General features: G+C 43.1%; 1 protein-coding gene across 2 annotated transcripts in view; it reads left to right on the top strand.

The window, feature by feature from the left end:
• Positions 1 to 24,250, top strand: part of LOC106584218 (PR domain zinc finger protein 5) — a 68,317-nt gene that overhangs the window by 32,501 nt on the left and 11,566 nt on the right. For both annotated transcript variants that reach the window (XM_014169257.2, XM_014169256.2), the window contains exons 13-14: positions 1,516 to 1,609; positions 17,830 to 17,915. In XM_014169257.2, the coding sequence (XP_014024732.1) occupies positions 1,516 to 1,609; positions 17,830 to 17,915 (180 nt within the window). The remainder of the gene's footprint in view (positions 1 to 1,515; positions 1,610 to 17,829; positions 17,916 to 24,250) is intronic.

Below are 24,250 nucleotides of genomic sequence, written 5' to 3' on the forward strand. Positions count from 1 at the left end.
AATACCTGTACATTGTTTATTCTGCACTGCATTTGTTTGTGTTTGTTTTGTGTGTGAAAAAATGATGGCGGTGATGTAACGGTTATGTATAACCCCAATACTTTCCCAAGGTCTGTTTTGGAACATAATGTTCCCCAGTGAAAAATATGAAGCCTTTTATGAAGTAAGAATACAAACAACAAACCAAACAACTGTACATTGAGGCATCTGGGAGACATCTGTCCGTGTTTGTGTGTCTCTGAGAGAGGGAGAGTGAAGGAAAGGGTTTATGTAACGTAATGCAGATAGCATGGGGGAGATGGAGAGAAGAGGATGGTGGAAAGGAAAGGTTGTATTCCTGTCTGTATTGTTGTATTGCTGTTTAAACTGTCACACAGAATTTGAGCTTCTAATAGTTGTGTTTATTCTGGGGAATTTACATCAAGCCAGCAGCAGAATTCACTTCATACTTACCTTTCAGCAGGAAGAAAGAGAAAGAAAGAAATAATGAGAGAGAGGAAGTCAAGGAGAATGAAGGAGGAGAGAGGGAGAGTGAGAGACATTTAGCCTTACTGAGGGGTGCAGCTCGCTCCTCTTTTTGCGCACATTTTCTGCTGTGTATACATACAGTGCCCATCAATCTGGACCTCCGAGAAAAGACTGACCTGAGTGTGTTTGAGAAGCGAGGACAGGAGGAGGGAGAGGGCAGGGAAAAGGAATGCAGGCAGAGCAGATCCCTCTGGTCTCCACCCTGCTCCTCACCCTCAACCTCCTGGCTCTTTGAGTCTAATGATAGGCCTGCTGAATCGTTTGGATTCTTAATCCAGCTTTCCGCAGAGAAACTGAAACCACCCTAAAGTCAGCTTGTAGAGTTCCAATTGGAGAGCTGGAGAGTTCAGAGCTCACAGAGTTCTCACTGGAGAGCTGTGGAGTTCAGAGCCTGTAGAGTTTCCATTGGAGAGCTGTAGAATTCAGAGCTTGTAGAGTTTCCATTGGAGAGCTGTAGAATTCAGAGCCTGCAGAGTTCCAATTGGAGAGCTGTACAGTTCATATGAACACCAGTGTTTAGTAGCAGTGTCTAGCTCTATCAGCGGCGTGCAGATTCCTGCCTAGCACCAGGGAGGTCTGGTCTCTCAGTGGGCACTCCCAGTGTTGAACAGATCTCTTGTTAAATGACTGACATCAAATATTTGTCAGAAGACCACCATTGATTACACCCTGAAAGGGGGTCGGCTTTGAGGCTTTGTAGCTTTTGAGTGACTATATATTAAACAACTTTGACAGCTTATCCAACACTTTTATTTAAAAAACGTTGTAAATGGCATATAACCATAGGGCATTTAACTGGAATGGAACCTATCAAAGTTTCTCTGTTTAGTATCCAAGAGTTTTAGCAGAGTTCATAGTATCCGAGTGGTGGGTATGCTCTACCAGTGATCATCATGTGCTTTGTAATGAGGGAAAGATGTACTACTGAATGTTACAATTGTCTTTCCTAAATACCAACAATATGTTTTCTGATCTTTGCCGTACCAGACGCACACAGGGGAAAAGGAGAAGATCTGCCCATACTGCGGACAGAAGTTTGCCAGCAACGGCACTTTGAGGGTCCACATCCGGAGCCATACAGGTCAGTGGCCCTGCCATAACAAGACAAGTTCAAATATATTATCATCATTGTTCAGTTAAATTCATCAACTGTCATTGAACGTCACATAAAACGGTGTAAGATAAACACCAATCCAGTCTACCAGATCCACACAAGGCCAGTCTGCTCCCCCAGAGCCCAGAGTGGTAACAGTATCCCAGAGTGGATGTTCATTAAATTGCCTTTAACTGGAGAGCCACACATTCCAGTCTGTTTCCTTACCAACAGACTAGTGCAGAGACCTGGCACAGTCACACACACTCCATCTACCCCCTACTCCCTCCCTCCTTTTCTTTCTGTTTCTCTACATCTACTTGTCTGTTTGGCTCTTGTCTTTCTCCCACTTAGAGACTCTCTCCCCTACCTATCTTTCCTGCTCTCTCCCTATCCTCCTACCCTCCCTGTATTTGAGATTGAATCCTCACTCCAGTCCATTCATCTTGTTTTCATGCCACAGATACATCAGCTGAAATCATCTCAAACTAAGTAGCTCCCAACAAACAATGGTTGTTTCCTTTCCCCAATCCCTTCATCTCGGCAATGTGTTTGCAGCTTTAGTACTAACGATTTTCCCCAGGCTTTTCTGCCATTGAGATCCAAAGCACACAATCGGTGCTATCACATCCTCACTAGGGCATCTATCACTATCACAACCATCACCGCTATCACTGACCACCATCCCATTGAATTAACTATGTCTCATCTTCCAATCATAGCTACCTAATCAGGACTCTAGACTATGATTAAGCAATCAAAATGCCTTTTGACAGTTTTAATGAGCTTGTTCATTTATGTAGAACTAAATATTTATTAGCCTAATACCTAGTCCTACCTATTTTGTTAAGGACTTAGTCTAACACCATCTTATTGCCAGCTCAGATCAACTCATCCTCTAGGTTTCAAAAGCACAAAATAAAGAGTGTGGGGGGGAGTGTCTGCATACTTGCATACATATGTACAGTGCCTTCGGAAAGTATCAGACCCCTTGACCTTTTCCTCATCAATCTCCACACAATACCCCATAATGACAATGCAAAAACAGTTTTTTCGGAATAAAAAAACGGAAATGTCACATTTACATAAGTATTCAGACTCAGTACTTTGTTGAAGCACCTCTGGCAGCGATTACAGCCTCGAGTCTTCTTGGGTATGACGCTACAAGCTTTACACACCTGTATTTGGGGAGTTTCTCCCATTCTTCCCATCCTCTCAAGCTCTGTCAGGTTGGATGGGGAGAGTTGCTGCACAGCTATTTTCAGGTCTCTCCAGAAATGTTAGATTGGGTTCAAGTCCGGGTTCTGGCTGGGCCACTCAAGGACATTCAGAGACTTGTCCCAAAGCATTCAGAGACTTGTCCCGTGTGCTTAAGGCCATTGTCCTGATAGAAGGTGAACCTTGGATCTCTCTGTACTTTGCTCTGTTCATCTTTCCCTCAATCCTGACTAGTCTCCCAGTCCCTGCTGCTGAAAGAAATCCCCACAGCATGATGCTGCCACCGCCATGCTTCACCATAGGGATGGTGCCAGGTTTCCTCCAGACGTGACGCTTGGCATTTAGGCCAAAGAGTTCAATCTTGGTTTCATCAGACCAGAGAATCTTGTTTCTCATGTTCTGAGAGACTTTAGGTGCCTTTTTGCAATCTCCAAGCGGGCTGTCATGTGCCTTTTATTGAGGAGTGGCTTCCGTCTGGCCACTGTACCATAAAGGCCTAATTTGTGGAGTGCTGCAGAGATGGTTGTCCTTTTGGAAAGTTCTCCCATCTCCACAGAGGAACTCTAGCGCTTTGTCAGTGATCATCGGGCTCTTGGTCAACTCCCTGGCCAAGGCCCTTTCCCCCGATTGCTCAATTTGGCTGAGCGGCCAGCTGTAGCAAGAGTCTTGGTGGATTCAAAGATCTCCTATTTAGGAATAATGGAGGCCACTGTGTTCTTGCGAAACTTTAATGCTGCAGAAAATGTTGTGGTACCCTTCCCCAGATCTGTGCCTCGACACAATACTGTCTCGGAGCTCTATGGACAATTCCTTTGACTTCATGGCTTGTTTTTTTATATAGACGTGTGTGCCTTTCCAAATCATGTCCAATCAATTGAATTTACCACAGGTGAACACCAATCAAGTTGTAGAAACACCTCAGGGATGATCAATTGAAACAGAATGCACCTGAGCTCAATTTCGAGTCTCATAGCAAAAGGTCTGAATACTTATGTAAATAATGTATTTCAGTTCGTTTTTTTTTATTAGCAAAAAAAATCTAAAAAACGTTTTTGGCTTTGTCATTGTGGGATATTGTGTGTAGATTGATGAGGGTAAAACAAAAAAAATGAATCAATTTTAGAATAAGGCTATAACGTAACAAAATGTGGAAATGAATACTTTCCAAGTGCACTGTATGTGCTTGTGTGTGTGGCAGTGTGGGACATGGCTGAGTCTGATTGTATTTATATCTAAACAAAAGAGCGGGCCGTGGGGGAATGCAGGGGGAAGGGTGGGAGCGGAGGGGACACCTCAAAGAAAGAAAGGAGGAAGGAGAGAAAAGACCACTCCAAAGAAAGCATCCAGCAGGATGACCCTTGACCCTGACTGGCTATAAATCTGTCCTCTCATTCTATAGCCCAGAACTCACTCGCCCAAGCTTTTGTTGTTTCTTGAGTAAAGAAAAATAAGATTGAGGAAAAGTGTGAGTAGTTCCCATAAAAAACCTCGACAATGCTCATTTTGTTCTCTCACATTGATGAGTAATTGGTTGGGCATACAGTTCTTTCCAGAGTAATTTGAAGTGTTAGTTAGTGTAGCATAATACATTGAATATACATTGGATGCTTAGTATGGGCTTACAAAGGATTCTGTATGAACTGAATCAGTGGTTGAGGTATTTTAATTGGGGTAGAGTCCAGTGGCGGTTGGTGCCGTTTAAGATGAGGGAGGACGCACATTGTTTTTAATGAGCATGGCCTTATTTATATTACAACATATTGGATGACTGTCATTCATATTCCATTCACCCAGTTCAATGTAACAGCGATAGGTTTAGGCTACTACATGATACTCAAATTTTCCCTGTACCCATCATGAGGTTGCTACAACCTAGTCTATGAATGAAAGTTTACAACGTAGGTGCACAGGTCGAGAGACATTTGAGTAATCAAGGTGACAGACATTGACACATTCAATACCGCCTTGCACACTCTTGCATGCATCTAGCTGATCTAGGGTGTAATTATTAGTCCCAACAGTTGACAACGAGAGTGTCTATTGGACAAATTCAGGTATTTTTATCCCCGTTTTTGTTACGTTTGCTACTGTTTAGGAAAATAAAATTATACAGAATCGGCGGAATGAATACACCCCTGATCTCACGCAAATACAGTTCACTATCATAACCGCTAACTGCTACACACAGCCTACATCGTTGTCACCATATAATGTCATAGCCAACATAGCTACTAGAACTAATGCATTAATAAACCCGCTACAATCATACAGTACAGTGTACAGTCACAAAGGCATTTAGCAGTTACACCGGCGGGCCCCGTTGACAATACATCTATAAAACCAAAAGCTAACCTTGACTTGGAAGAGTTCCAGTGTTGGATAGCCAGCTAGCCAACACAGCATCCCCCTCTGTTTGAGCCGAGTGTTTGAGTAGGCTAAACAAGCTAGCTGCATTCTCTTGCTAAGTATGTGAAAGTTAAACAAAACTATGAAATACAGCTAGCTTTCTCCATCTGTCGCTTCTCCTTCATTTTTGAAGAAATTAATTTGTTCAAAACTGTTCAAGAATTGTCTCTCTTTGAGTCAACTACTCATCACATTTTATGCACTGCAGTGCTACCTAGCTGTAGCTTATGCTCTCAGTACCTGATTCATTTTCTGATCATTTGATTGGGTGGACAACATGTCAGTTCATGCTGCAAGAGCTCTGACAGGTTGGAGGACGTCCTCCGGAAGTTGTCATAATTACTGTGTAAGTCTATGGAAGGGGTGAGAACCACAAGCCTCCTAGGTTTTGTATTGAAGTCAATGTAACCAGAGGAGGACGGAAACTAGCTGTCCTCCAGCTACACCTTGGTGCTACCCTACAGAGTGCTGTTGAGGCTGCTGTAGACCTTCTTTGCAAAACAGTGTGTTTTAATCAATTATTTGGTGACATGAATATATGAAGTATAGTTTTAGATAAAACTATCTTACATTTTTCTGAAATTCACTGAGGATGGTCGTCTCCTTCCTCCCATGAGGAGCCTCCACTGGTAGAGTCTCTCTTCTAGTTGTGTTTGACTCCCCTGCAGGGAGGAAGATGGAGGAGTGACTAGTAAATTGCTAGATGTCTGGTTGGCTTTGTTAAGTACAGTTAAAAAGCAAGGTTCTGAAAGACTAGTGTTGTCTCAGTACTCCACTAGGTGTAGTTTTGTCCATGTGGCTGCTCGTTCTGTAAATAAACCTTTAACGTGGCTCCTCTTTCAGTCAATAATCTCTTTTAAAGGAAGCCTCCAGCTGAGGTTAAAGGCCTGTGTCGACAGTCTCTCTGGATGGTACAAAGTTAAACGCCTGGTATTGTTTGTTTTTACAGTGTCCCCACACAGGAACAGCACAGCTTCGCTTATTTACCTGGTAAACACTAATCACACAGGATGCTTTGTAAGGTTTTTCTCACAGCGATTTTCCGTGAGCAGTCACTCGACACTCTGGTCATCAATGTTTCACTGGTCATGAGGAAATTGTCTATGCATTTGGCCGTCACATTCATTTGGGATGTGGTTTGGCTAACACAAGGTCAAATGGGATTTAGCTGATTGATTCCCACACATTCTACCAGCCAGAAGGACAGGGTGGGACTTCTCCCGAGAGAATGTACTGCCGACGATGTCAAGGAATCCTGGCGAGTGGCGACATCATTCACCTTAGACAGGAGGGAACCTTCCCTGCCACTCACAATCAAACTCCAGGTCTGGAACTCCAATTATAACTTATTTCATTCTAAACTAAAGCAAAGAGGGGGACTCCCTCATATTCTCTTTAACAGGTGATTCCAGAGAGTATGACTCTTCCAGAGAGTCCCACCCTTATTTGATGATTAATGTTGGCATAAGACTGGTGTAAATGCAAATTACCATAAATAGTAGATGATGACCGATTATGATTTTTCACTGCCGATACCGATTATTGGGGGACCAAAAGCCGGCCGATACCGATTAATCGGCCGTTTTTATTTTATTTAAATTTTTTGTAATAATGACAATTACAACAATACTGAATGAACACTTATTTTAACTTAATATAATACATCAATAAAATCAATTTAGCCTCAAATAAATAATAAAACATGTTCAATTTGTTTTAAATAATGCAAAAACAAAGTGTTGGAGAAGAAAGTAAAAGTGCAATATGTGCCATGTAAAAAAGCTAACGTTTAAGTTCCTTGCTCAGAACATGAGAACATATGAAAGCTGGTGGTTCCTTTTAACATGAGTCTTCAATATTCCCAGGTAAGATGTTTTAGGTTGTAGTTATTATAGGAATTATAGGACTATTTCTCTCTATACAATTTGTATTTCATATACCTTTGACTATTGGATGTTCTTATAGGCACTTTAGTATTGCCAGTGTAACAGTATAGCTTCTGTCCCTCTCCTCGCTCCTACCTGGGCTCGAACCAGGAACACATCGACAAAAGCCACCCTCGAGGCAGCGTTACCCATGTAGAGCAAGGGGAAACAACTAGTCCAAGTCTCAGAGCGAGTGACGTTTGAAACGCTATTAGTGTGCACCCGGCTAACTAGCTAGCCATTTCACATCGGTTACACCAGCCTAATCTTGGGAGTTGACAGGCTTGAAGTCATAAACAGCGCAATGCATTGCGAAGGGCTGCTGGCAAAACGCACGAAAGTGCTATTTTGAATGAATGCTTACGAGCCTGCTGCTGCCTACCATCGCTCAGTCAGACTGCTCTATCAAATCATAGACTTAATTATAACATAATAACACACAGAAATACAAGCCTTAGGTCATTAATATGGTCGAATCCGGAAACTATCATCTTGAAAACAAAACGTTATTCCTGTTACATTGCACAACCTTCAATGTTATGTCATAATTACGTAAAATTCTGGCAAATTAGTTCGCAACGAGCCAGGCGGCCCAAACTGTTGCATATACACTGACTCTGCGTGCAATGAACGCAAAATGACACAATTTCACCTGGTTAATATTGCCTGCTAACCTGGATTTCTTTTAGCTAAATATGCAGGTTTAAAAATATATACTTCTGTGTATTGATTTTAAGAAAGGCATAGATGTTTATGGTTAGGTACAGTCGTGCAACGATTGTGCTTTTTTCGCAAATGCGCTTTTGTTAAATCATCCCCCATTTGGCGAAGTCGGCTGTCTTTGTTAGGAAGAAATAGTCTTCACAGTTCGCAACGAGCCAGGCGGCCCAAACTGCTGCATATACCCTGACTCTGTTTGCAAGAGAAGTGACACATTTTCCCTAGTTAAAAGAAATTCATGGTAGCAGGCAATATTAACTAAATATGCAGGTTTAAAAATATATGCTTGTGTATTGATTTTAAGAAAGGCATTGATGTTTATGGTTGGAGCAACGTGTACCTAAGCGATTATATGCAACGCAGGACAGGCTAGATAAACTAGTAATATCATCAACCATGTGTAGTTAACTAGTGATTGAGATTGATTAATTGTTTTTATAAGGTAAGTTTAATGCTAGCTAGCAACTTACCTTGGCTTCTTACTGCATTCGTAACAGGCAGGCTCCTCGTGGAGTGCAATGTAAAGCAGGTGGTTAGAGCATTGGACTAGTTAACCGTAAGGTTGCAAGATTGAATCCCTGAGCTGACAAGGTAAAAATCTGTCGTTCTGCCCCTGAACACGGCAGTTAACCCACCGTTCCTAGGCCGTCATTGAAAATAAGAATGTGTTCTTAACTGACTTGCCTAGTTAAATAAAGGTTAAAAAAAATAAAATAATAATTGGCCAAATCGGCGTCCAAAAATACCGATTTCCGATTGTTATGAAAACTTGAAATTGGCCCTAATTAATCGGCCATTCCGATTAATCGGTCGACCTCTAATAAATAGATCATAGGTCAGTGTGACAGTTTTCTACAGTGTGCAGTGATGTTATATGACAGTCCTGGGGTTGACCAAGGTGCTTACACCCAAGGAAGTGTTCACAGAACCCAGTGTCCACTGAGTGTTACTGACATCATAGCACATGTCATAGTTTGTCGCTCACAAATTGTCACTATTATAGAATCACCCAGTTCAACTATTTAGTGTCTCTAAACAGATTAGTTCTTTGTGTGATATTTTGGATTCAGTTTCTGGAAATGTAACATTTAGGTTTCCTAATGTATGACTGGCTCATATTACGTACAGTAAAACAGTGAACTTTACAGTTATTGTTCCAACAGGCGTCATTGAAATCGAGATAAATTGGCAGTTAGGTTTAAAAACCCTGTGTCCTCCGTGTAAGACACGAGTTGAGTAAAACAGTTGAGTCATTCCACCTTTGACCCATCACTCTGCATGATGTGTGTAAAGATATTGTACTGCATGTCATTATAAAGACAGTGAAGCAGATGTCTTTAGTTTCCCTCTAAACGGCCAGAAAAGACTGAGTAGTGGTGTGTCTAATGGACTGTAGACGATCGGTAATTCTAAGGGACATGTACTCTGCTGGAGACCAGTGTCTTCACAGTTGTTAAGTATGCAGTAGTCTCTCTGGGCACAACGGGATTCAGATGCAATCCAAATGTACATCTGGCAGACCTCTGGGAACACTGAAGGACCACTTAGCTAGTAGCTATACTAGCTACTAGCTAACTTTATGAGCTGGATTTTCCCGTCTTTGCAATTTGTTTGTTTGTACTCGTTAGCATTTAGCTAAAAGCATCCATGAGAATTCGCTGTTACTTTTACCTTGTGTGCTATGCCGGTAATACCGTAAATCCCGGGATGGCAGAAGAACGGTATGACGGTTTGAAAATCTGGATACCACCCATGCCTAGTAAGTCTGTCCCAGAGACTCTCTCCTTCTCTCCTCCTCTTCTCTCTCACCCTGATATCTACTGAGGGATAGTTTCCACTGAACAAGGTGTGTGGTGAGGGTTGTTTCAAGGTGTGGGTCATTAGTGGGTGTGGGGTAGAGGGCAGGGTGTGAAGTTCTCTGATACAGGCTGTCTCACATGGGCCAGTTTTAAGAGAAACGTTTGAGGAAGTAAATCAATCTTTGGAGGCCCAGGTCATAATAGAAAGGTCAAGTGTAAAGTTGTTGGGCATTTCTGGGGCTGATCAAAGTCAAATCGCTTATCGGCTCCAATGGTTCGATATCGCATTACCACAGTGGCCCCTGTCGGCATGCAGAGAGGCAGAGCGAGAGAGAGAGGGGCCGAGGAGGGCCAATGTCTGGCTGGACTGGAGGAAGCCAGGAATTAATTTCTGATGGACAGCGCTAATGTCTTTCAGACCAGGGCCTGGAGCTACAAAGCGTTCTCCGTAACACGAATGCTGTGTGGCAGGCGTGCGACGAGCAAGACCATCTGTTTACCAGACACTCACGCACACACAAGCACACACACAGGCACACTGTCAGAGGTGCCAAACGGATCGATTAGCAGACCAGGGGTGTGAGGAGCACAGTGGGGGGGTGGGTGGCAGGAAGACTCTCAGGGTCACAGGGAGATGGTGTCCCATTTCAGCGCATGCTAAATCAGTTACCATCTCCACCACACAAAGCCCAGCCTCCTCACACAATCCCCAAACCATCTCACTCAATCTAGATAATAAGTGGATGGTTTCCAATTACGGTAGTGTTCAACTGAAAGGACATAGCGCCTCTTATATGAACCATACCAGCTCAAGGAAGTGATTCCTGAAATGATTGCTATTGTTTCTGGTCCATGTTTGTATCCTGTAAAGGATTGAGCTGATCTTTTCTGACAATTCTGGATGTCAGGCGTGTGTTAGAGAGAGCTGGTCTGGTTTGATGTGAGCGGTGCCAAAGAGTTGGGGTTGTGTGTCAGTCAGCTGTGGATGAAGCATAATGTTACTGAACATGTACGTACGTTTGATTGTAGCGAGCACATTGTACTGCTGTTACAATGGTGAGGACTACTGCCCGAGCTCTCTGTTTGCAGGGTGTGGGTGTCTGTGCAGTATATCAGCCTAGTCCTGTGCTCTTACGCAGAGGGATGCGCTCTAAGCAGCAGAGCAGAGCACACTGTGCCGACCATATTAGAACACACTAATGCCTTCTCCAAGGCCTTAACCTGATACCCTACCATGCTACAATACAGACAGATTCTCTCTCCTCCGTCTCTATGCACATCTGGGATTCAGATTTTCCTGTTTGTCAACAAAGGCCTCCTAGAGACTGAAATGGAGCAGAAGGATTTTTGGGGGGTTGGGATTTTGAGCTGCCGTCTCTGCCCGTTTCTGAATGCGTGATCATTCTGTACTGTACGAGGCCTGTTGTTATCCCTTTACAAGCTATATGTTGGATGGATGAAACAGGACAGTACTGCTCTGTCCCTCCCTGGTCCTGGTTAGCTCCCTTGTGGAGATGTCTGGTGTGACAATTCTACCTCGGTGGCCACTGCTGGTTTATGAGGACAGCAAAGTGATGGCTAGCCTAACTTTGATTTGGCTAAAATTTACTGGGTTGGAAGAAATGGTCAGACACAATTGAAAACAAACCAATAGAATCCCATCCTTGAGTTAGAGAGGACTTAAACAGATTGGAAATGTTTTTCCTCCCCTGAAAATGAGTGAATCTGTAAAGGATGCACCCTCGCTGACTGTTCCACTCTCAAAAAGGTCTGGTAATAGACAATGCCCTACAATAATGTAGTGTTTAACCCAAAACCACATAATCTCGTACAGTACATGATGGATTTGAGTTAAATTTGTGTCAGTGGGGAATTAGCCCCAAACAGAGCTAAATGTTTATTATGGGGGATTATTTCTCTGCTGATGTTCTCTCTCTCTCTCTCTCTCTCTCTCTCTCTCTCTCTCTCTCTCTCTCTCTCTCTCTCTCTCTCTCTCTCTCTCTCTCTCTCTCTCTCTCTCTCTCTCTCTCTCTCTCTCTCTCTCTCTCTCTCTCTCTCTCTCTCTCTCTCTCTCTCTCTCTCTCTCTCTCTCTCTCTCTCTCTCTCTCTCTCTCTCTCTCTCTCTCTCTCTCTCTCTCTCTCTCTCTCTCTCTCTCTCTCTCTCTCTCTCTCTCTCTCTCTCTCTCTCTCTCTCTCTCTCTCTCTCTCTCTCTCTCTCTCTCTCTCTCTCTCTCTCTCTCTCTCTCTCTCTCTCTCTCTCTCTCTCTCTCTCTCTCTCTCTCTCTCTCTCTCTCTCTCTCTCTCTCTCTCTCTCTCTCTCTCTCTCTCTCTCTCTCTCTCTCTCTCTCTCTCTCTCTCTCTCTCTCTCTCTCTCTCTCTCTCTCTCTCTCTCTCTCTCTCTCTCTCTCTCTCTCTCTCTCTCTCTCTCTCTCTCTCTCTCTCTCTCTCTCTCTCTCTCTCTCTCTCTCTCTCTCTCTCTCTCTCTCTCTCTCTCTCTCTCTCTCTCTCTCTCTCTCTCTCTCTCTCTCTCTCTCTCTCTCTCTCTCTCTCTCTCTCTCTCTCTCTCTCTCTCTCTCTCTCTCTCTCTCTCTCTCTCTCTCTCTCTCTCTCTCTCTCTCTCTCTCTCTCTCTCTCTCTCTCTCTCTCTCTCTCTCTCTCTCTCTCTCTCTCTCTCTCTCTCTCTCTCTCTCTCTCTCTCTCTCTCTCTCTCTCTCTCTCTCTCTCTCTCTCTCTCTCTCTCTCTCTCTCTCTCTCTCTCTCTCTCTCTGGGCAGTTGTGGTTCCTCTGATTGAATAGGCATCTCTGCATGTTAACTCCTATCTCCCCGGGACACTCAGCTCATTAACCTTATTACATACAGGAGCAAAACATCTCCTCCATCAATTCCTCCTCTATCTAATTAAAACACTCTCGCTTTTTCCTCTTCCAATTTTAGTCAGTAAAGAGGTATTAGACTACAACAAAGTGTAGGAGGAATTAGATTGTGGTACCCGCAAGGACACGCACGCACACACACACACACACGCACACACAGTCATCTGTATCTCTCTTAAGGCGGTGTTTTATTAAGTTACCATTTTGCTGTTTCACTTCTCCCCATGGAGCTGTTCTATTTACACTGGCAGGAACAGTTCTTATTCTAAGGGGACTCATTTTGTCCAAAATACCCTGATTCTATTAACCCAGAAATTTGCCAAAATAGTCTTGTCTTTAGTTTCATACATTGGTGTTACCTGGTCGTGACTGTTGTGGTCTAGTTAACAATATTTTACTGTGATTCTCTGTGAAGGAATTTCATTCTCCTGACTTGAATTGTTCAGAAGCAGTAAAATACAGTGCCTTCAGAAAGCGTTCACACCCCTTGACTTTTTCCACATGTTGTTGTGTTACAGCCTGATTGTAGATTTTTCTCTCTGGCCTACACACAATACCCCATAATGTCAAAGTGGAAGTATGTTTTTTTAAAACATTTTTACAAATTAATTACAGATGAAAAGCTGAAATGTCAATAAGTATTCAACCCCTTTGTTATGGCAAGCCTAAATAAGTTCAAAAGTAAACATTTGCTTAACAAGTCTCATAATAAGGTGCATGGACTTACTCTGTATGAATAATAGTGATTAACAAGATTTTTGAATGACTACCTCATCTCTGTACCCCACGCATTCAATTATCTGTAAGGTCACTCAGTCTAGCAGTGCATACCAGACACAGATTCAACCACAAAGACCAGGAAGGTTTTCCAATGTCTCGCAAAGAAGGACATCTGTTGTTAAACGGATTTAAAAAAAGCAGACATTGAATATCCCTTTGAGCATGGTGAAGTTATGAATTACACTTTGGGTGGTGTATCAATACACCCAGTCACTACAAAGATACAGGCGTCCTTCCTAACTCAGTTGCCGGAGAGGAAGGAAACCTCTCAGGGATTTCACCATGAGGCCAATAGTAACTTTAAATCAGTTACAGAGGTTAATGGCTGTGATAGGAGAAAACTGAGGATGGATCAACAACATTGTAGTTACTCCACAATACTAACCTAATTGACAGAGTGAAAAGGATGAAGCCTGTACAGAATAGAAAAATATTCTAAAACACGCATCCTGTTTGCAACAAGGCACTAAAGTATCACTGCAGAAAATGTGGCAGAGCAATGTCCTGAATACAAAATGTTAGGTTTGGGGCAAATCCAATACAACACAGTTAGTACCACTCTCTGTATTTTCAAGCATAATGGTGGCTGCATCATGTAATGGGTATGCTTGTAATCATTAAGGACTGGGGAGTTTTTCATAAAATAAAACAAAAAACAGAATGGAGCTAAGCACAGACAAAATCGTAGAGGAAACCCTGGTTCAGTCTGCTTTTCACCAGATACTGGGAGATGAATTCACATTTCAGCAGGACAATAACAAGGCCAAATCTACACTGGAGTTGCTTACCAAGAATACCGTGAATGTTCCTGAGTGGCCGAGTTACAGTTTTGACTTAAATCTACTTGAAAATCTATGGCAAGACCTGAAAGTGGTTGTCTAGCAATGATCAACAACCAATTTGACAGAGCTTCAAGAATTTTGAAAATAATAATGTGCAAATGTTGCTCAATCCAGGTGTGGAAAGCTCTTAGAGACTTACCCAGAAACACTCACAGCTGTAGTTACTGCCAAAGGTGCTTTTACAAAGTATTGACTGTGAACACTTACGTGAATTAGATATTTCTGTGTTTCATTTTCAGTAAATGTTTGAACATTTCTTAAAACATGTTTTCACTTTGTAATTCTGATGTATTGTGTGTAGATTTTGAATTCAGGCTTTACTCAATACTTTCTGAAGGCACTGTAGCCATGGTGGAACCCCAAAATACTACCTTACAAGTATTGCACTGTATTTTCCTTTGGAAGGGGTATTTTCACTGCGGTTATATGAGTTACCTCATATTCCATATATAGGTTGGTAATCAGTGCTGGTTGTGCTATCTGGGCTGCGGATCAGCTCTGGGGTAAATACATCCACGTGTCTGCTGGCTGTTTGACTGACAGCCTGTCACATCCTCTTTGCCATCGTACAGAGCGTGCTCAGATAGGATCTCTGGGAGTTAGGCTGGCCTGTCTTTGATCCACTGGGCCTGGGCTCAGCTCAGCCGGGCCAGCCTGACTATGGGTTGTAGTGTGTTCTTACTTTGGAACAATGTATTTTCATGAGACAAGCGGTACTACTGATTGTGAAGCCTTTTCTCTCACTAGAAAGTACACATGGATTAGTGTGACAAATAATCAATCGTTATTTCCTCGCATAAAACTATAGGCAGATTTGTGAGTGTGTACCATTTTATTTGATTTGAATAAGATAAAAGCAGGGTTTCCTAAACTCGGTCCTCGAGACCCCAAGGGGTGCACGTTTAGTTTTTCGCCCTAGCACTACACAGCTGATTCAAATGATCAGCTGTGTAGTAGTGTTAGGGCAAAAACAAAACCTTGCACCATTTGGGGTCCCGAGGTCCAAGTTTGGGAAACGCTGGATAAAAGGATATTTGACTATATCTGATTCTGAGAAGGTTTGTGGGAGTTCTGTTTGCTTTTCTTCATCATTGGCCAGTGAGGATCTTCTCAGAACACATCTACATTATAATAACCTCTATCCAAACCTAACAACCATAGAATCCCTTCATAATGGTAGTTCCTGTGAGGACCTACAGCCTGGAGAAGGGTTTCCCTGTATAGAAAAGCATCAGAGCACAGCAGAGGCAGCATGGCTAGAGGGAGGAAAGGGCCTTGAGAAGAACCAGATTTATGCTCAGCACAGGTCCGCGGACCAACTTACTATTGAAAGTTAGAATCGTAGAATGAAAACACAAGATGCAATTTCAAAATTTGGCTGTGCATCAGCAGTTTTTCTCTTATGTCAGTCACTGACATTCACTCACTCATGTCACCTAACATTTTTTAGATTGGTAAATTACTCTAGCCAGCTGTCTAAACTTGTAATCATGGTCAAATTACCAACCACGGGACCCCATTGATTTTGTTAGTCACTCTCACTCAGATATCCTATTAAAAACTGCAAACGTTTCTCTCTTCCCCATGGCGAAATGAGTAGAATTGCATGAAATTAGTTATAAAACTGCAACGTGTTCTCTATGTCCAGTGCTTCATTTGTAAATTGGGAGGTGCCGGAACAAAACGTTTGTAGCCTAGGGTCCGGGAAGATTTTGACCTTTTTTTTTTATGAATTTATACATAATTTTACATGACTGCAGACTTTGGCAGAATCTTTTTCAATACCGCAACAATTATTGAAATGACAGGCCACTTTGACACTGAAACTGAGATCATTAAAAACGTCTTGAATCCATCAATAGCCTAGGCCTAGGTGTGTGGAGACACACATATTGTACAATATGAGGAGGAAATTATAGTCCTAAAAAAGCTTTCCAGTTTAACTGAATCATCCAATGATGCGCAGTTCACTCATCAGCGATGGCTGATGCCCTTGTGTCAAAAGCCTCGCTCTTGTTTTCCTTTGCAAAACAATGCTGTTCGCTCAATAGGCCTATTTGGAAGTTGATAACATATTTGGTAGCCTAAAGGCAGATTAGTCTTCTCTTTTCAGCAGGAGCTATTTGCTTTCCAATCTGTGTTTTCCCACAATTGTATTTGAAATATTGCGAAAGCCCTGTTTTGGCTGCATGCTATTCACTGACAGATTTGCCACGTGTTCTCGACTGTAGGCATGGCTTGTTATTGAGCCACACACAATCCACAGCTAGACACATTTAAAAAAAATAATAAGAAGAAAAAGCTATTGATCTTCTGTGACTAAATTATAGGCCTACTCCAGGTGTAGTCTTCTGAATTATTACATTTCTTTCTGAACAGACAGCAGTAATTCTATCACTTTTTGTCAAATGTATTTCAATTTATCAGGGCTACTGCCGGAACCTCCAGAACCCTTCCCGCGGCTATGAGTACATAAGTACAACGCTGGAGAGATTAGAGTTGCAGGCTGATGTCTATCAGAGCAGAGAGAGGGAGAGCGATCATAGAAAGTAAATGTCATTCTAGTTCTGTGAGAGATACAGGCGTGCTGCGCTCTCTCCCCACAGCAATGGACATGCATTTGTCTATAGGCTACAATGTTGTGCAAACCAAAATCCCGGGCCGGCCCAACTCAAATCAATTCTTAGAATATCAGGCTCGTTTTCACAGTGTTTTTTAGGGGGAAGGGGAATTACAGAGGAGGCAACTCAAATTAACCCTGATTGCTTTTATAAAAAATGGTACATTGCAAACAGTGGAAAAAAAAATATGTATGCCAAGAGGGGTACCAGATCCTGGCAAATGGGTTCCGGAATGAAACAGTCCAAAACTGAGAGGTGCCAGATCCTGTTCCGGCAGGATCCGGCTCAAATGAAGCACTGTCTACGCCCCATGGCAAAATGTGTAGAATTGCAGGAAATGAAGTGTAAAAGTTTTTTTTCCCTTTGCTATCAAGAAGGGGGCTGTTCAAATATTTTGCTCGCAAGGGCCCCCAAAAGGCTAGGACCGGCTCTGACTGCATGAGGGTATGGACGTGGGTACGCAGACCCATGAGCCACTGCGGCCCTCATGATGAGTTCAGATTTTTTGTGGCCCCCATCAGTGTCAGAGTGCAGTGTAGTGCATCGGTGCATGGCAGCGCCAGCAGCTCTAGTTTAGGGGCAGGGGTGGCATAAACATGAAGGTCTCCCCTCCCTTCTCTCTGCGGCGCTGCATCAGAGCTGGAGGCCCGGCCGGCAGGAAACAGATAACTTTGATCAGGCTCTGCATGTGGCCAGCCGCAGCGCAAAAATTTGGATTTTCTCCCTACATTTTTTTCATGCCTCCAATTCCTCTGAGCTTAGATCTGCTCTGTTTGAAGATTACCGTGGTCATAGTAGTTTTGGGTGGACGTGTGTGTATGTATGCCTAGTGTTTGATCATCGTGTAGTATTTTTTGTGTTTCAAAGAGTTTTTTTGCATACTGCCTAGTGTGTAGACAAATGTGCGCTTATCTAAACTACTTAAGAGCATCTGCACACTGTATTTGTAATCCGCTCTGTATTGATTTTGATGTTTCCTTCTCGCTGATGTATGTTGATCGTTCTGTTGATGCTTCTCTCTAGGTGAGCGGCCATACCAGTGTCCTTACTGTGACAAAGCATTCAGCAAGAATGATGGACTGAAGATGCACATTCGCACACACACTCGGGTAAGTCTCTTTTCCACGCTCACTTCTACCACACACTCTCTCCTCTCTTTGCTCCAGGCACAGTTTGAGGTGTTGGTGTTTCTCTGCCACATGGAAATGGTTTTATTTCCCTTTACCTCCTTCTCCTCCTCTTTCCATCCTCACACCCCAACGTGTGTGTGTGTGTGTATTCACACATGTATGTCTCCGTATGTATTTGAGTGTAAAAACCAGTCATGAAAGCCAAGGAATAGTGATGGGGGGGAAATGTATTCAGTTACATATCACAATATAAGGTTTGTACAATATTATATCAATATTTGACTCCCAAGTCCCCATTATTTTTTTTTTTTGCTACTGTAGGTAGCGTTATCTAGTGCTAGTCGGCTGTACCGAGGCCAAAACTCCGATATTTTTCATTCTATAGCGTGTTTTCCATCTTCTTTTTAAATAGTGAGCCAACATGTTTTCAGCGCTTTTATTTAATGACTGATCAGAACTCATTTACTCATTGCTCTCTCTTGTCTCTGTAGTAGACATAGTGAGCAATATGTTTGGAACATCAAATCGCAACAAAATCACAGTATAAAATCTAGGGCTGATTCCATTTAGTCGACTGGTCGGTAGAAATGGTGAGATAAATTGGTGTAACCTACAAAGCTGGTGTAGCCTATTACCAGCAACTTCAGGAGTGTAATGGCAGAATCTGTGAAGGCCAGCAGCAGCGGGAGGAGGAGGGTCGGGAATATATACTGCTCAAAAAAATAAAGGGAACACTTAAACAACACAATGTAACTCCAAGTCAATCACACTTCTGTGAACTCAAACTGTCCACTTAGGAAGCAACACTGATTGACAATACATTTCACATGCTGTTGTGCAAATGGAATAGACAACAGGTGGAAATTATAGGCAATTAGCAAGACACCCCCAATAAAGGAGTGGCTCTGCAGGTGGGGACCACAGACCACTTCTCAGTTCCTATGCTTCCTGGCTGATGTTTTGGTCACTTTTGAATGCTGGCGGTGCTTTCACTCTAGTGGTAGCATGAGACGGAGTCTACAACCCACACAAGTGGCTCAGGTAGTGCAGCTCATACAGGATGGCACATCAATGCAAGCTGTGGCAAGAAGGTTTGCTGTGTCTGTCAGCGTAGTGTCCAGAGCATGGAGGCGCTACCAGGAGACAGGCCAGTACATCAGGAAACGTGGAGGAGGCCGTAGGAGGGCAACAACCCAGCAGCAGGACCGCTACCTCCGCCTTTGTGCAAGGAGGAGCAGGAGGAGCACTGCTAGAGCCCTGCAAAATGACCTCCAGCAGGCCACAAATGTGCATGTGTCTGATCAAACGGTCAGAGACAGACTCCATGAGGGTGGTATGAGGGCCCGACGTCCACAGGTGGGGGTTGTGCTTACAGCCCAACACTGTGCAGGACGTTTGGCATTTGCCAGAGAACACCAAGATTGGCAAATTCGACACTGGCGCCCTGTGCTCTTCACAGATGAAAGCAGGTTCACACTGAGCACATGTGACAGATGTGACAGAGTCTGGAGACGCCGTGGAGAACGTTCTGCTGCCTGCAACATCCTCCAGCATGACCGGTTTGGCGGTGGGTCAGTCATGGTGTGGGGTGGCATTTCTTTGGGGGGCCGCACAGCCCTCCATGTGCTCGCCAGAGGTAGCCTGACTGCCATTAGGTACCGAGATGAGATCCTCAGACCCCTTGTGAGACCATATGCTGGTGCGGTTGGCCCTGGGTTCCTCCTAATGCAAGACAATGCTAGACCTCATGTGGCTGGAGTGTGTCAGCAGTTCCTGCAAGAGGAAGGCATTGATGCTATGGACTGGCCCGCCCGTTCCCCAGACCTGAATCCAATTGAGCACATCTGGGACATCATGTCTCGCTCCATCCACCAACGCCACGTTGCACCACAGACTGTCCAGGAGTTGGCTGATGCTTTAGTCCAGGTCTGGGAGGAGATCCCTCGGGAGACCATCCGCCACCTCATCAGGAGCATGCCCAGGCGTTGTAGGGAGGTCATACAGGCACGTGGAGGCCACACACACTACTGAGCCTCATTTTGACTTGTTTTAAGGACATTACATCAAAGTTGGATCAACCTGTAGTGTGGTTTTCCACTTTAATTTTGAGTGTGACTCCAAATCCAGACCTCCATGGGTTGATAAATTGGATTTCCATTGATTATTTTTGTGTGATTTTGTTGTCAGCACATTCAACTATGTAAAGAAAAAAGTATTTAATGAGATTATTTCATTCATTCAGATCTAGGATGTGTTATTTTAGTGTTCCCTTTATTTTTTGGAGCAGTGTATATTTTTTTCTTCTGGTTAGGCTATCTTCGTCTCTGGCTCCCTCTTGAGTCATTTGTGTGTCTTAATTATTTAATCAAACAACGTGCTTAAAGCATCAGACAAGTTTATTACTTATAGTTGATTTTATAAAAACACATAGGGTGTGTCTATATATGGAAAAATACATATTTTAAAATTTTGACCGATTGGTTGAAAATGAAATGGCTCGATTGACAAATATATTTTTTTGAGGGGTCAGTGACAGCCCTAATCAAATCACAATACAGAATTGTGAGAATCGCAATACATATCGTATCGTGTTAATATCGTGTTGTGATATTATGGCAATTCCCAACCCTACCAAGGAATAACAGTAACATTCTGGATCTGTTTTTGTTGAGAGCTGTTTTTGCTGCCGGATATTTTTAACCTCCAAACGAGCTAGGAAATAACTTCTTACTATGTCATGACTTATGGTGTATTCCATAAGTCACATGAAATATCCTTAAACATACTTTTATGTTTTTATGTAGGAAAATATTTATTTTATTATTTATATTTGCAATTGTGTGTGTCTAAGATACACTACATGACCTAAAGTGTGTGGACACTTGCTTGTGGAACGTCTCATTCCAAAATCATGGGCATTAATATGGAGTTGGTCCCCCCCTTTGCTGCTATAACAGCCTCCACTCTTTTGGAAAGGCTTTCCACGAGATGTAGGAACATAACTGTGGGGACTTGCTTCCATTCAGCCACAAGAGCATTAATGAGGTCGGGCGTTGACCACAGAGTTGGAAGCACAGAATCGTCTTGAATGTACAGTTGAATTCGGAAGTTTACATACACTTTGGTTGGAGTCATTAAAACTCGTTTTTCAACCACTCCACAAATTTCTTGTTAACAAACTATAGTTTTGCCAAGTCGGTTAGGACACCTACTTTGTGCATGACACAAGTAATTTTTCCTACAATTGTTTACAGACAGATTATTTCACTTATAATTCACTGTATCACAATTCCAGTGGGTCAGAAGTTTACATACACTAAGTTGACTGTGCCTTTAAACAGCGTGGAAAATTCCAGAAAATGATGTCATGGCTTTAGAAGCTTCTGATAGGCTAATTGACATCATTTGAGTCAATTGGAGGTGTACCTGTGAATGTATTTCAAGGCCTGTCTTCAAACTCAGTGCCTCTTTGCTTGACACTATGGGAAAATCAAAATAAATCAGCCAAGACCTCAGGAAAAAAAATTGTAGACCTCCACAAGTCTGGGTCATCCTTGGGAGCAATTTCCAAACGACTGAAGTTACCAAGTTCATCTCTACAAACAATAGTACGCAAGTATAAACATCATGGGACCACGCAGCCGTCATACCGCTCAGGAAGGAGACGCGTTCTGTCTCCTAGAGATGAACGTACTTTGGTGCGAAAAGTGCAAATCATTCCCAGAACAACAGCAAAGGACCTTGTGAAGATGCTGGAGGAAACCGGTACAAAAGTATCTATAGCCACAGTAAAACGAGTCCTATATCGACATAACCTGAATGGCCACTCACCAAGGAGGAAGCCACTGCTCCAAAACCGCCATAAAAAAGCCAGACTACGGTTTGCAACTGCAGATCGTACTTTTTGGAGAAATGTCCTCTGGTCTGATGAAACAAAAATAAAACTGTTTGGCCATAATGACCATCGTTATGTTTGGAGGAAAAAGAGGGAGGCTTGCAAGCCAAAGAACACCATCCCAACCGTGAAGCAAGGGGGTGGCAGCATCATGTTGTGGGGTTGCTTTGCTGCAAGAGGGACTGGTGCACTTCACAAAATAGATGGCATCATGAGAAAGGGAAATGATATGGACATATTGAAGCAACATCTCAAGACATCAGTCAGGAAGTTAAAAATTGGTTGCAAGTGGGTTTTCCAAATGGACAATGACCCCAAGCATACTTCCAAAGTTGTGGCAAATGGCTTAAGGACAACAAACTCAAGGTATTGGAGTGGCCATCACAAAGCCCAGACCTCAATCCTATAGAAAATGTGTGTGCAGAACTGAAAAGGCGTGTGCGAGCAAGGAGGCCTACAAACCTGACTCAGTTACACCAGCTCTGTCAGAAGGAATGGGCCAAAATTCACCCAACTTATTGTGGGAAGCTTGTGGAAGGCTACCCGAAACATTTGACGCTAGTTAAACAATATAAAGGCAATACTACCAAATACTAATTGAGTGTATGTAAACTTCTGACCCACTGGGAATGTGATGAAAGAAATAAAAGCTGAAATAAATAATTCTCTACTATTATTCTGACATTTCACATTCTTAAAATAAAGTGGTGATCCTAACTGACCTAAGACAGGGAATTGTTACTAAGATTAAATGTCAGGAATTGTGAAAAACTGAGTTTAAATGTATTTGGCTAAGATGTATGTAAACGTCCGTCTTCAACTGTATGCTGTAGCGTTAATATTTCCCTTCACTGGAACTAAGAGCCCCAGACCGTAACTCCTCCACCACCAAACTTTACTGTTGGCACTATGCATTCGGGCAGGTAGTATTGTCCTTGCATTGGCCAAACACAGATTAGTCCGTCAGGCTGCCAGATGGTGAAGCATGATTCATCACTCCAGAGAACGCATCTCCACTGCTCCAGAGTCCAATGACGGGCAAGCTTTACACCACTCCAGCCAACGCTGGGCATTGACGTGGTGATCTTAGGATTGTGTGCGGCTCTTGGCCATGGAAACCCATTTAATGAAGCTCCCGATGAACAGTTCTTGTGCTGACGTTGCTTCCAGATGCAGTTTGGAACTTGGTAGTGAGCGTTGCAACTGAGGACAGATGATTTTTACGCGCTTCAGCACTCGGGCGTTCCCGTTCTGTGAGCTTGTGTGGCTTACCACTTTACCCCTTGAGCCGTTGTTGCTCCTAGACGGTTCCACTTAACAATAACAGCACTTACAGTTGACTGGGGCAGCTTTAGCAGGGCTGACATTTGACGAACTGACTTGTTGGAAAGGTGGCATCCTATGACGGTGCCACGTTGAAAGTCACTGAGCTCTTCAGTAAGGCCATTCTGCTGCCAATGTTTGTCTATGGAGATGGCATGGCTGTGCACTCAATTTTATACACCTGTCAGCAATAGGTGTGGCTGAAATAGCCAATTCCACTAATTTGAAGGGATGTCCACATACTTTTGTGTATATATGGTGTACCAGTCCCAGGTGTCCATAAATGCTTATCTGCCCATCTCCAGCGCTACGCTTTAGTTGATCTGCTCCATGCTCAGCCAAGCTGTAGAACGTAACACCCAGGAATAGAGGTTCACACACCTCTGCCAGGCAGCCAGGAATAGAGAGGAGTCATGTCTTGCCAGTCAGTGTCTCGCTCTGCAAACATGAAAGCTGAAGGACCTTTTTTTCCATGAGGAGATTCCAGGACACTCACGTAGGCTTCTCCCACAGTGATTTTTTTTTAAGTCTGGGGAGGATAATGATTACTACTTAGAGCTGTATATGGTGGACTAGAATACATCCCCATGTAATAGCAATCTCACAGCAGACACTGAGCACAGTCTGAGAAGTTTTGAAAGACTGTGATTGGGTTCCTGACTGTACATTGTTTATTTATTTTTTATTTCACCTTTATTTAACCAGGTAGGCTAGTTGAGAACAAGTTCTCATTTGCAACTGCGACCTGGCCAAGATAAAACATACCAGTTCGACACATACAACACAGAGTTACACATGGAATGAACAAAACATTCAGTCAATAATACAGTAGAAAAAAGACAGTGAGTGCAAATGAGGTAAAATAAGGGAATTAAGGCAATAAATAGGCCATGGTGGCGAAGTAATTACAATATGGCAATTAAACACTGGAATGGTAGATGTGCAAGTAGAGATACTAGGGTGCAAAAGGAGCAAAATAAATAAATAAATACAGTATGGGGATGCGGTTGATAGATGGGCTGTATACAGATGGGCTATGGACAGGTGCAGTGATATGTGAGCTGCTCTGACAGCTGGTGCTTAAAGCTAGTGAGGG

The sequence above is a fragment of the Salmo salar genome, chromosome ssa23, assembly GCF_905237065.1.
Source record: "Salmo salar chromosome ssa23, Ssal_v3.1, whole genome shotgun sequence".
Taxonomy (NCBI): domain Eukaryota; kingdom Metazoa; phylum Chordata; class Actinopteri; order Salmoniformes; family Salmonidae; genus Salmo; species Salmo salar.